We start from the raw sequence: 11,357 nt of genomic DNA, 5'->3' as shown, positions 1-11,357 counted from the left end.
GGCAGCTCCTGCAACAGGGAAGACCCTGGCAAACACCATGGCACTGATTCCTGCTCCCCAATCTCAAAGTCTCCAGAAACAGGGCTGTGGCCCTTTTTTTCTTCCCCCACTACATTGCAAGAGGCGGTAATTTTAAGCTGATTTTAACAAAAACCCTCAGTCTGAGACCAGTTTGGGGGAGAAGAAGGATCCAAGCCAGCTTGCAGAGATACACACACATTGCAAGCTTGCAATTAACACCCCCCTCCACTTACCAACCTTGTTAGCAAGCTTGTACCCAATTACTTTTTAAATGCAAGGGTTTATGTAGAGCAGGGAGAGGCATTTTCCTGCCAAGCAGCTGTGTAAATGCCACTGTATCCCAGTGTGGATAGAGGCAGTGATAGCTGGGGGGGTCCCAGCTGGTTGGAGGTAAGCAGTGCTGGTGGGGCAGGTGGGCAGCTGTAGCACTGCAGGATGGTCCTGGGGGGCCCCAAGCTGGTTCTCTCTGCTTTCCCAGCGGGTTTTGTGTGTGAAAAAATGAGGGAGAGTCAATCTGCTTGTAAAGAGCTGGTAAACACATGGGGGGGGGGGGGGGGGGGGGCAAATCTGGGGTGAGGAGGCGGGGGGAATTGCTCTTGGTCCTGTATTTACTGCTGCAAAGCTTGGCTGGCTGCTGGCTCTGGGCTTAGCCCTTTCCCTGCTCTCACAGATGGGTGTTTACTGCAAAAATGGCATTTTGGGGGGGTTCTCTGGTTGCTACCGAGCCAGCTATCCTTAGCTCAACTCTGGCTGCCTGCTTGAGCAAAATATGTTTACGCCGCAAACCTCTGGAAGGCTCCGCTGCCAAGCGGGCAGGGGAATGTGTACGCCGATAAGGGCGCCACGTCCTTTCCTTCCAGATCACCCAATAGCCGGGGAAGTGCACAGAGGCAGCTGCCTGCCTCCCAACGTCCTGTTATCATTTCTTTTATTATATAAAGTTTTGGTTGAAAAAAAAAAAAAATAAATCAATTGCTGTGGCTTTGCTGCACCAGGCTGCTGCCAAAGCCTGGAAAGCTTCGGAGATGCCAGAGGCTGAGCTGCCCCCAGGGCTGCTGGCCCTGCGAGCAGCCATCTGAAAACATTAAAACTGCAGAAACAAAATATTTCCTGTGCTTCTCGCATGGCAGAAGGAGAACATGGCTTCTCCTGGCTCACGTGCTGGGGCTCACAGCATCCTGGTGGGATTTTGCAGTGAGCTGAGCATCCAGCCCAGCCCCGCAGGGGCTGGGGCAGCTCTGAGCCTCTCTGCGGGGGGAAAAAAAATTAAATATTCAATTTTGTTGGTGCTTCAAGTAATTTTCCATTTTCTGGTTTGGAAATAACACACGGGTGAAGCTGTTGCAGCCGGCGAGCTCAGCCTGACATGAGCAGGAAAGAGCCAGGGGTGTCGGGCAGCTGCGGGCCCTGTTTGCAAAGTAAAACTGCAGTTGTTGTTGTGACACTGTATGGTTGCAAAACACCGGCGCTGAAATACCCGTGACTTTCAAAACAAGCTGAGCCCAGCTGCAGCTGGTGGCTGGCTGCAATCCCTGTAGCTCCTTCCCTGCTACACAGGCATGGCTGAGGTGATGGTGCCAGTGATGTTTGCAGGTTTTTTTGGGGGGAAGAACCCCAAAAACTTTCTTTAGAGAGGAAAAGCAAAGATCCCCCAGATGTAGAGGTTCTTCTCCCCCCCTGGATCTGCTGGGCATCCTGGCCACCGGGCTTTTGCAGTGCTGGGAGGGTGCGTGTCTGCCCCTGAGTGAGATACAGCCATTGAATTCTGCCTACAGAATAATAATTAATAATAATAAAAAATAATCCTAGGGATCAGTTTGTTTGCTTAGCGATTAACTCAAAGCAGCTCCTGAATGGTCACCTAATCTCCCCAGGAGCGAGTGGCATTGTGTAGGTAGTGGCAGGGGTGGCTTTTTGCCCAGCAAATAATCCTTCTCCCTGGCACGGCTGGTGGTTGGGCTGGGCTCAAACACCTTGTTGGCATCAGCTCTGCTCAGAGCTGGGGCTGGGCGAGGGGGGCAGGGTGCTGGGAAGGGGCTGTGGAGGGGACGGCTTGATGAGGGAAGGGGCTGCAAGAGGGGCAGGTAAAGGAAGGGGGGTTGCAGGGTTGCAGCCTTCTCTGCTGCTCAGGCTAAATCCGGGCTGTTTCCCTGAGGAGGCTGGGAAACAAGTTAAACTTCTCCATCTGGGAGCAAAACTTAGCCCAGACCCACAGGGATGGACCTCACCTTCCTCAGGGGCTTGCACCCCCTGAGAGTCGGTGTATGTGGGGCTGTAGCAAACCCCTCCAGCTCTTTTATGGCTTTCCTTCGGGGCCAGCTGAGCTCGCATCCCCCAAAATCAGGGAGCCTGGAGCAAATCCCCAGGCTCCGAGCATCCTCCTGCTACCCCGGCTGGCTGCACTGCATGCTTTCTCGGGATGTGGCGCTGAATTTTCTGCTTAGCATGAGTAAGCAGAGGTGTCATGGGGTAAATGCACCCCTGCAAATCCCCTGTGCTTTTGGGGATACATTGCCAGGACCCTGTGGGAATAGGGAGAGGTTTTTCCCCCTTAGGGCAGGGATGCTCCGCACTTGCCCTGGCAAACAACACCTTCAGCCCTGGCATCCAGGTGGCACTGGCACTGCTGGTGTAAACAGCCATACTGAAAGTCAGTGTATCAGGCAATATAAAAAGGCACCACAGGGCGTAATCAGATGTCCTTCTCTAAAAATAAAAGGCAACAGGTCTTAAATTAGCTGCTTGTAAAGGTGTCGGGGTACGTGTGTGCAGACAGCTGGGCCAGCTCCGCTCTGCTTGCCCAGGGAGATTCTAAAGCCGAGGGGCACCCTCAGGCTCAGGGTGCCTTTGGGATTGATGCTGACCCGGCCGCGCTCCCACCAGCCTCCCCATGCTGGGATCAGTTTTATTTCCCCTGTTGCGATGGCTTTTTGCTGCTTGCCCCAGCACCATCCCAGACAGCATCTCCCATTGGGTGTCACGATTTGCCCATTCTCAGGCTGTGAGTGGCAGCGGCTCTTGCCGGGTGTCACCGATGCCCTGTGGCGCGTCTGGGTCCTGTGCAGGGTCAGATCCGGATGGAGGAGTGGTGAAGGTCCTGGCTGTGAAAGCAGGGCTGGTGGCTGTCCCCAGGTCGCTGGGCTCAGAGCAGCTCCCGGGTACTCATTTGGAAAACAGTCCTGTAAAACTTAAACTAATTAGAAAGTCCTGAGCTGCTCGCTTACACTAATTGGCACAGCCGGCTTAATTAGTTTTCCCCAAGACATTGCCCATGGGCTCTGTGCAGCACCGTGTTCCTGGCAGAGCACTGGCCGACTGGGGACACGTGTGGGCAAGGATGCATGGGGCTATCGGTGGGGATGGGGCTGTCCCTGAAGGTGTTGGGGGGGGGGGAGGGGGCTCGGCTCAAGTGGCCCCACGGGTGGGATGGATCCCCAGCAGATGCCCCCATGGAGGGGTGATGGGGGGGGTGGGGGGGTGGTGTCTACCATCCCCTGCCTCTCCCTGGGTTGTTTTTAATGCAGCAACCGGGACTGGCTGCCCTGGCGTGAACTTGTTCCATGACCAGGAATGATTAACCGGCAGTGCCACTGGCCCCAGGCCAGCTGCGTGTTTGCTGCTGCCTGGCCTTCCCTCGCTGCTCCGGCCCCAAAAGCGGGCCGTAAACAGGGGCTGAACCCCGAATGTGCGCCTGCCCCGGCGCCCTGCTGCTGACTGAATGCTTCCTCCACACGTGGCTGGCCTGGGGTGTTTCCAGCAGCGAGCCTGGCATTGCCCAAATCCCAGTAAAATCCCTAAATCTGCTGCCTCCGCGTGGGTTGCTGGGGCTGGGAGGATGCCAGATGCCCAGCCTCCAGCCGATCCCCAGGGATTTGGGGTGCTGGAGACCAGGGATAGAGGCTGCCGGTACATGGGGGCCCGCGGGGTGATGCACGGCCGTGGGCAGAGGGAAGATGGATTTTCTCAGCCGGGAGGTGGGGACGCGGGGCTGGTGCCACCTCGTGGCTCCGCCGGCAGCTGAGACACCCTGGATGTGCGGTGCCGGACACGGGTGGGCACGGTGCCGGTGGGCACAGCGGTGAGGGGTCCTGCGTGCACACAGCCAGCCGGGACCCCCAGCCATGAGGGTGCCACCGTTGCAGCCGCCTCCATCCCCTGCCCTCCGGCCCGCCAGCCCTGGCTGGGGGGGGTCGCGGGGAGGCGCAGCAGCGCGGCCGTGGCCCCGCGTCCCGGCGCGTTATCGGTTGTCGCCCGTCGGCATCAGCGCGGTTTCCGCCGGTGCCGCGAGCAGCGTTTGGGTTAAATCCTTCGCGAGGCAGGACCGGGGCTAAAAGCAGCAGCGAGGCGGCTGAGCCCTGGCGGCTGCGGCTGCGGCACCACAGCTCTGCCGGTGCTGACTCCTCCCGGACTTCCCCGTGCTACTAACCCCATTTAATTATTTTTTCCCCCGTTTTATGTTTTGCGCTCTCAGCAAATAAACCCCACCACCTCCAGCCCCAGCATGCAAGGTAGACAAAACCATGCATCGCTCTTCAGCCTCAGCAGCGGCTCCAGTTCTGCCCCAGATGAGGGCTGGGGGAGCAGTGCAGCCCCGTGTGAGGCTGCTGGGGGGGGGGCCTGCGACCCCGGGTCCCCCCCAGATCCAGCCCCACCGCCTGGCTGCATCCTATGCAGTGTCATGGATTGCCCCCAACTCTAAATCATCGCTGTAGTCTGCCCAGGTCAGGCAAAGGAAGCCATCTCAGCCCAGTTGCTTCATGCATTTATTTTATGGTTTTTGGTTTTGTATTTATTTTGTGAAGTGTTGTTGGTTGATTTTTCTGTTTGGTGGTTTTTTTTTTTTTTTTTTTGCAAGTAGCCAGTGTTTGGTGCTGGGGCTGTTTGTGCCTCTGTCCTGCCAGGGTGATGCTGGCCCCTGCAGTGGCAGGAGGCAGCTGGCTGGGATGAAGCTTTGCCTCTTCTTCCGATCCAGCCAAGGAAATACCCTCAGCCCTGGCTTTACTCCACCACTTTCCCTTGTTATTTATCACCTGTGGAATGATGAGGCTGGAAAGCACATGGCCAGATCCTGGCTCCATGCAACGCTGCATCTGGAGGCATAGCCTTTTGTGTCCTGGAAACCAGAAAAACCCCTCAAAGTGCCAGTGTGACTGTGACCCCACAGGGTGGACGCTTGGCATCCCATGGGACACAACCCCCCCCCCCCCCCATCCCCCCCCTGCCATCCATCCCCGCTCTCCCAGCCTGGCGATGGCTACAGCACAGACTTCTGCAGTGATGGGTCCTATCCTTCCTCATCCCTGATGATGATGGGTTTGTCAGAGATGAGCAGGGCAATGGGGACCAGCGGCTGGTGTAGTCCATGCCTCCCCTCCTCTTCCCCCTCCTCCTCCTCCTCACTGGGTGGGTGGTTGGTGCAACTGGTGCTGCCAGGCAATGGAAATCCCACCGGGCTCGGCACCTCCTGCCTGCGGTAGGCAAACGGCAGCTCCTTCTGGCCACCTGGCTGGCATGCTGCTGCCAGCTCTTCAGCCCCAGGGCCAGGCTGTGGCGTGCCAGGCCACGTGCTGGTGTCAGTCAGCTCCTTCCCGGGATTCAGCTCCTTTAGCAGCAGCTCGGCTGGGCTGAACCTCTCGGAGGGCTCCACAAAGCCTGGCCGGTGCTGACCCTAAGGGTCAGATGCAGTTGGGGTGGGAACATCCCATGCCAGCACTGAGCACAAGCATGTGCCAGGTGCGGGATCCAGCCCCTCTTGCACTTTGCATCTCACCTGGTTCATTTCGCCAGTGGCAAACTGGATGGCTTTGCTGCCCATGGGCTTGGGCAGGGGTGGGAAGAGGAGGCGGCAAGCCCTGGGGAGGTGGGGGTTGGTGAGGAGGTGGGGAATGAGCTGGGTAGCCAGAGCAGGGTGGGGACAAGGGTGCTGCAGTCACCTCTTTTTGCTGAGCTGGTAGATGGCAGCCATGGTGGGGAGACCAAGCAAGATGCCCAGGTACTTCAGGTTGTATTTCCACGCTGCTCCCTGGGCACCTGGGGATGGGCACAGCTGAGTGATGGCATTTCTGTCCCCAGCACCCCACGTGGGACATGGGAGCTGTTTTGGGGTGAGGACGAGCACCCCATGGGGACCAGGGAGGGGATGGGGTCTCCAGCCATTACCCAGTGCCTTGGTCTGGAAGTGCCACCAAGCACCACAGGTCCCCTCGCTCTCCCCTGTCACCTCCCAAACGCCCACCCTGTAGGCTGTGCCAGGCTGTAGGTTTTGGAGGGTGTAGTGCGATGCCGCAGCGTCCGCTTCACCATCTGGGCAAATGGAGCTGGTGGTAGTCTGGCAGCTGCCTGCAGGCAGCACCCTCCTCCTGCCCCACAGGGGTGGGGGGTCACACTCACAGGTCACGTTGTCACCCTCGGCTGCGTGGCAGATGAGGTACTTGGCCAGCGCCCCAGGACAGGCAGCACGGGGGGATGGGCTCCACTGGAGGACAGCAGCATCATCCCCAGCACTGGCATTGATGCGGATGGGCACAGCTAGCGAGGCTGCATGTGATGGGGGGTGGGTGCAAAAAAAAAAAGGGGGTGGCATTTCAGGAAAGCCTCTTTTTGCAATTAAATGGGGCGCAGATGCTCCATGTTTCCATACGTACCATTGCTGGCATAGTGGTGCTGCAAGGCAAAGGTAGACCAGCCCCGCACCGGGGCCCAGCTGTGCACGGCGAGGCGGTAACACGCCGGTGCTTCCCACGCTCCTGGGGCAGGAACTGAAGATACCAGTTAAACCCATGCCAGGATCCAGCTCCAGGTAGGGGGGGGACAGGTCGGCAGCTTGGGGGACTCCCTTGCCTCTCTCCACATGGATGCTCTCAGCAGGGAAATCCCGTTGGATGCAAATGCCCTGTTTTGGTGCTCCTGGCAGTGGCTGCTGCTCGAAGCAGTAGGCGAAGCCAGGGCTTGGTGCTTCCCACTGCGCCGTCATGGTGCCACCATCCATGCTGATGTCCTTGAAGCTGAGATCTGGGAAGAAACAGGGAATGCGAAGGATGGCTGGGAAAATAACCCCCTCAAGGCTGCCAGGGAGCTCGGTCCTTCCACGGGGCTGGTACCTGCACTCTGCTCTGCTGGCACACGGAGCTGCCGTGCTGGCCCTGGCCCGGCGGCATTGGCTGCTGTCAGCAGGATCTCGTACTCAGCACCACAGAGGGTGAGGTTGTGCGCCATCACCTCCCTCCCCAGCACCACAGCATCCTCCTCGGCCAGCTTGGCACAGCGGCACACCAGCATGCGGACACGTAGTGTGTAGGTGACATCCCCTTGCTCCTTGGGGGCTTGCTGGGGGAGGGAGAAAGGGCGGCTCGGAGGATGAAATGGGGGGGGACAACACCCAGGAGGGTCCCTGCTGCTGCCCTACCTGCCAGCTCAGCCTCAGCACCCGCTGCCCATCTCTCCCCAGTTTTCCCAGCTGGTAGCTCAGCACTGGGCTAGCCAGGATTTCTGTAAGAGGAAGGACCCTGGCTGGGCTATCGGCATTTTTTGGAGCCGTTGGGATCCCACCGGCCTCCTCCCCTCTTCCTCACCCTCAGGAATGAAGATGGAGCTGCTCCAGTCGCTCCAGTAGCTGCTCCAGTGGGAGGGCTTGTGCCGGAGCTGAACCTCAAAGGCGCTGTCCCCCCCCAGGGTGCAGGTCACTAGAGTGGGGTGGCAGGGTCAGGCGATGGGTTCCCCCCTCCTTTCCCCCAGCTTTTGGCCATCATGGGGTGCTGGTAGGCCAGGAGGGAGTGCAGGACAGAGCCCCACTGCCAGGACGTAGAAGCACCCCCAGGAGACACTTGTCCCCCGCATCTCCACAGGCCAAACAGACCTGAGTCATCCTCATCCATCACCGTCTCGCACATCACCTGCAGAGAGAACAGGGAGGAAGACACCCAACCAGTCAAACCAGTATGTTACTGGGACGTGAAAGCAATGCTGCCCTGTGCCCCCCCCCCCCAACATCCCAGGGTCTGGGAGAGCCAAATGGGGTGCAGGGGACATGGTGGCCAGGAGAGTCCCCTTGGCTGGGGTACCATGCCTTCAGCCCCAAGACCCTCCTGGCAGCAACTGAGAGGGGTGGGGGGTCCCCTGCTGCAGGGGGGGTTTGCTGGGGGTGAGTGTCCAGATTTCATCTGTTGTCGTCATTAGTATAATCTGGGGTTTTGCTTGTGTAATCCCCACAAATTGCAGCCTGATCCTGTTATGGGCAGCAGCAGGAGCCTGTGGCCAGGAGGATGCAGCAGAGCCGATAACGCAGGGAAACAGATGGGACACGGCCAGGTTTGCGGGGGGGACACAATGGTGGCATCACCAGCCCCCCACACTCCCCCAGCTGCCATGATGTTACTGGCTGTGCCATCGGTCACCACCAGCTCTGGCAAACCGCATTTCTACCTGCGTCCAGCTGCTGTTGCCCATCATCCGGAAGCGAGCCTCCCGCTGTGGTGGCCGGTCCCCATGGTGGCACGATGACCTCGGCATCTGCAACCTCAGCCGGCCGCCGGTCTTGGTGAATGGCATTGTGGTGGGGGGTGGGTCCATCTTGACTGTAAAGATGAGGTGGTTATTGGTGCCAGTGCTGGCACCCAGCCTGGCCCCCCCCCGGTGTGCTTACCGGCCTTGTTGAGATACAGCGTGAGGTTGGGGGTCCTGTGGATGTGGTCCCCCCAGCGCGCTTCCACCCAGGCTGTGACATTGGTGAGGACGTAAATATGGTGATGCTTCAGGGTGTATGTCGTCCTCGCGCCCGCCTTGAACTGCTGGCACAACCTGGGCATTGCATAGCTGCGGGGGAAGCAGGTGCAAGGTTGGATCCAGGTGGGCTTGGGATGCGGAGGTCACCTATCCCCAAGTGTCCTGTGTGTCCTGCTCAGGGACAGCCTAAGGGCTCCCCAGGACGTGGTGCCCACCCCTGCCACAGTACCCCACTCACCAGAGCGTCAGAAGGTAGGAGGTGTCGCTTGTTGGGCCGTGGGGTGGCCAGGAGCAGAGGAACCAGCGGGACCCACAGCGTTTCCAGCAGGAGAAACCAGGGCTGGTGGCAGTGCCTGCGGGAGAGGGCAGCGGCTGGGGGGTCCCGCACCCCAAACCCCAATGCGTTGGGCAAGGCTGTAGCCATCACCCGATCACCATGTTGCTTGCCCAGGGGATCGGAGCAGCCGCACGGGTGATTCCCACCCCAAAAAGCACCATTTTCCTGCTCCCTGGGTTTGTGGCACCGGCTGGTGCCGCTCACTCTGGCTCCTGCCCGCTGCTGGGGGGTATTCACCCGGCTTTCCCCCGTGCCTGCGGTTTCAGGCGACCATCTCCGTCACCGCGCTGGTTCCGTGGGCCTTATCGCCCCTGGATCGTTCAGTGAAAGCCTTTTGAAATTATCTCTCATCTCCTAGCACTGCAGGAGCACTTACCACCCTGCGCCAGCACCGCCAGTGCTGCCAGCAGCCACCCCAGCATCAGCCACCCGAGGTGTCCCGCGCCAGATCCGAGGCTCCGCTCCCCTTCCTGGCTGCCCGCTCCCCCCGGCACGCGGTGGGTGCCCCCCGCAGCTCGGCAGCAGCCCTGGCCCTCAGCGCAGCTTTGCGCACCCAATGTTTCCTCTTCTGCTAAAAGCTGGCCCAGGGGTGGCTGCTCCTGGGCGGGCAGGGCAAAGGGCGGGAGTGCACGCCTCACTTTTACCAAAAGCAAAAGAGAAAGTAACCAAAATATCCCCCTTTTTCTGCTGGTCCTCAGCCAAACCCCACCACCGCTGCGCTGTGTGTCCTGGCCACACCATGTGCCTCGGGCTGGCGAGAAGTGCCAGGTAAGCAAAAGAGATGTCTTGTGGTTCGGGGGGGCTGCGGGGTGTGTGGCTTTTTTTTTTTTTTTTTTTTTTTTTTTTTGGCAGCACGTTTTTGCTCCCCTGCCTGTAATGGGGCAAATCTCAAGCTCCAGGTTGCTCCAGGGTTGGGGTTGTTTGGGGTTTTGGCAGCATGTGTGTGTGCACTCTTGCCCAAACCAGGCTCCTGTCCCCATCCCTGGCACAATTTGTCCCCTGCAGCCACAAACAAAGCCCCAGTGAGGCAGGAGAGAACGGTGTCACTGGGATGCTGGCAGCCGCGTGACGGGGTGGGTGACCCCCGGGCAGCAGAGCCGGGTGGCACTGAGGGCTGTGCACAGAGTCCCCTTGTTCCCACAGAAAGTGTCCCCTTGTGTGGCTTTATGCTCAGGGCTGGAGGGCGGTGGTGGCGGGAGTGTTCCCATGCCGGGACGGCACTGCAGGGACCCCACCATCCTGCTGTGGTGGGCATGGCTGGGCTGGGTGCGCAGAGGGTCCCTCAGCACCTCCTGCTTCTCTGTGTGCCCTTGCCAGCCTGCCCTGGGGTGCACACCGAGCTGTGCTGTGCCATGCCAAACTCAGCCATGCCAGGCTTTGCCATGCCACAACATACAGCAGGACTCTGCTGGACTCGACTGGGCTGGACTGCCATGCTGTGCTAAACTGGGCCAGGCCATGCTGGACCATGTCATGCCAAGCTGTGCCATGCTGGACCATGCCATACCATGCTGGACCATGCCATACCATACTGGACTGCACTGGGCAGTGCTGGTCTGCGCCAGGCCATAAGGGCCATCTGTGCCATGCCAGCCACAGGACAGACCTGGGCTGGACCACACTGAGCCAGGGGGGCTGTTCTACCTGTGCACTGCTGTGCCAGCCCCAGGCCGTGCCGTGCCAGGCAGTACTGAGCCAGGAAGACTCTGCCAGCCAGCCTCAGGCTATTCTGTGCTGTGCCATGCTGGTTGAGCCCTGTGCCATGCCATGCCATACCTGACCTTGCCATGCTGGGTCTGGCATGCCAGGAAGACTGTGCCAGTCCTGGGTGGTTCCATTCTGTGCAGTACCAGCCCCATGCCATGCTGTGCTGTGCCACAATGTACTGTGCTGTTCCAACCCTGTGCCATGCCATGCTGTGCCGTGCCATGATAGACTCTGCCATGCTGGGCTCTACCAAGCCAGGCAGACTGTGCCAGCCCCAGGCCATGCCATACCACGCTGGATCCTGCCATGCCAGTCTTCTGAGCCAAGCAGACCATGTCAACCCTATGCCATGCCATGTTGTGCCAGCCCCGTGCTGTGCCAGCCCCGTGCCATGCCATGCTGTGCTGTGCCATGCCAGTCCCGTGCTGTGCCTTGCCATCCGCATGCCATGCCAGGCCCCCATGCCGTGCCAGCCCATGCTGTGCTGTGCCATGATAGACTCTGCCATGCTGGGCTCTACCGAGCCAGGCAGACTGTGCCAGCCCCGTGCCATGCCATGCTGGACCCTGCC

The 11,357-nt window shown here is 59.6% G+C and overlaps 1 protein-coding gene across 1 annotated transcript; it reads right to left on the bottom strand.

Annotated features, from left to right (window-relative positions):
* Positions 1 to 5,251: 5,251 nt before the first annotated feature.
* On the bottom strand, positions 5,252 to 9,646 carry IL12RB1 (interleukin 12 receptor subunit beta 1). The gene is made up of 14 exons (XM_040593452.1): positions 9,456 to 9,646; positions 8,981 to 9,095; positions 8,663 to 8,832; positions 8,443 to 8,594; positions 7,877 to 7,913; positions 7,593 to 7,703; positions 7,427 to 7,509; positions 7,122 to 7,347; positions 6,862 to 7,032; positions 6,666 to 6,767; positions 6,181 to 6,558; positions 5,955 to 6,051; positions 5,792 to 5,873; positions 5,252 to 5,689 (listed from the first exon to the last, which is right to left on the bottom strand). Exons 1-14 carry the CDS (start codon positions 9,499 to 9,501, stop codon positions 5,306 to 5,308), a joined length of 2,154 nt encoding a protein of 717 aa, XP_040449386.1. The 5' UTR covers positions 9,502 to 9,646; the 3' UTR covers positions 5,252 to 5,305.
* Between the last annotated feature and the right edge of the window lie 1,711 nt (positions 9,647 to 11,357).

This window comes from Falco naumanni, chromosome 4 (genome assembly GCF_017639655.2).
Source record: "Falco naumanni isolate bFalNau1 chromosome 4, bFalNau1.pat, whole genome shotgun sequence".
Classification (NCBI taxonomy): domain Eukaryota; kingdom Metazoa; phylum Chordata; class Aves; order Falconiformes; family Falconidae; genus Falco; species Falco naumanni.
The sequence above is the reverse complement of the archived record's forward strand: the minus strand, read 5'-3'. Positions and strand labels throughout refer to the sequence as shown.

Bases quoted from the DNA above. Each gene is read 5' to 3' on its own strand.
- IL12RB1 (XM_040593452.1), bottom strand. From the start codon at position 9,501: ATGCTGGGGTGGCTGCTGGCAGCACTGGCGGTGCTGGCGCAGGGTG. The intron at 9,096-9,455 runs GTAAGTGCTCCT...CCTCTCCCGCAG, and splicing joins GGCGGTGCTGGCGCAGGGTG to GCACTGCCACCAGCCCTGGT. The intron at 7,348-7,426 runs GTAGGGCAGCAG...TCCCTCCCCCAG, and splicing joins TGCTGAGGCTGAGCTGGCAG to CAAGCCCCCAAGGAGCAAGG.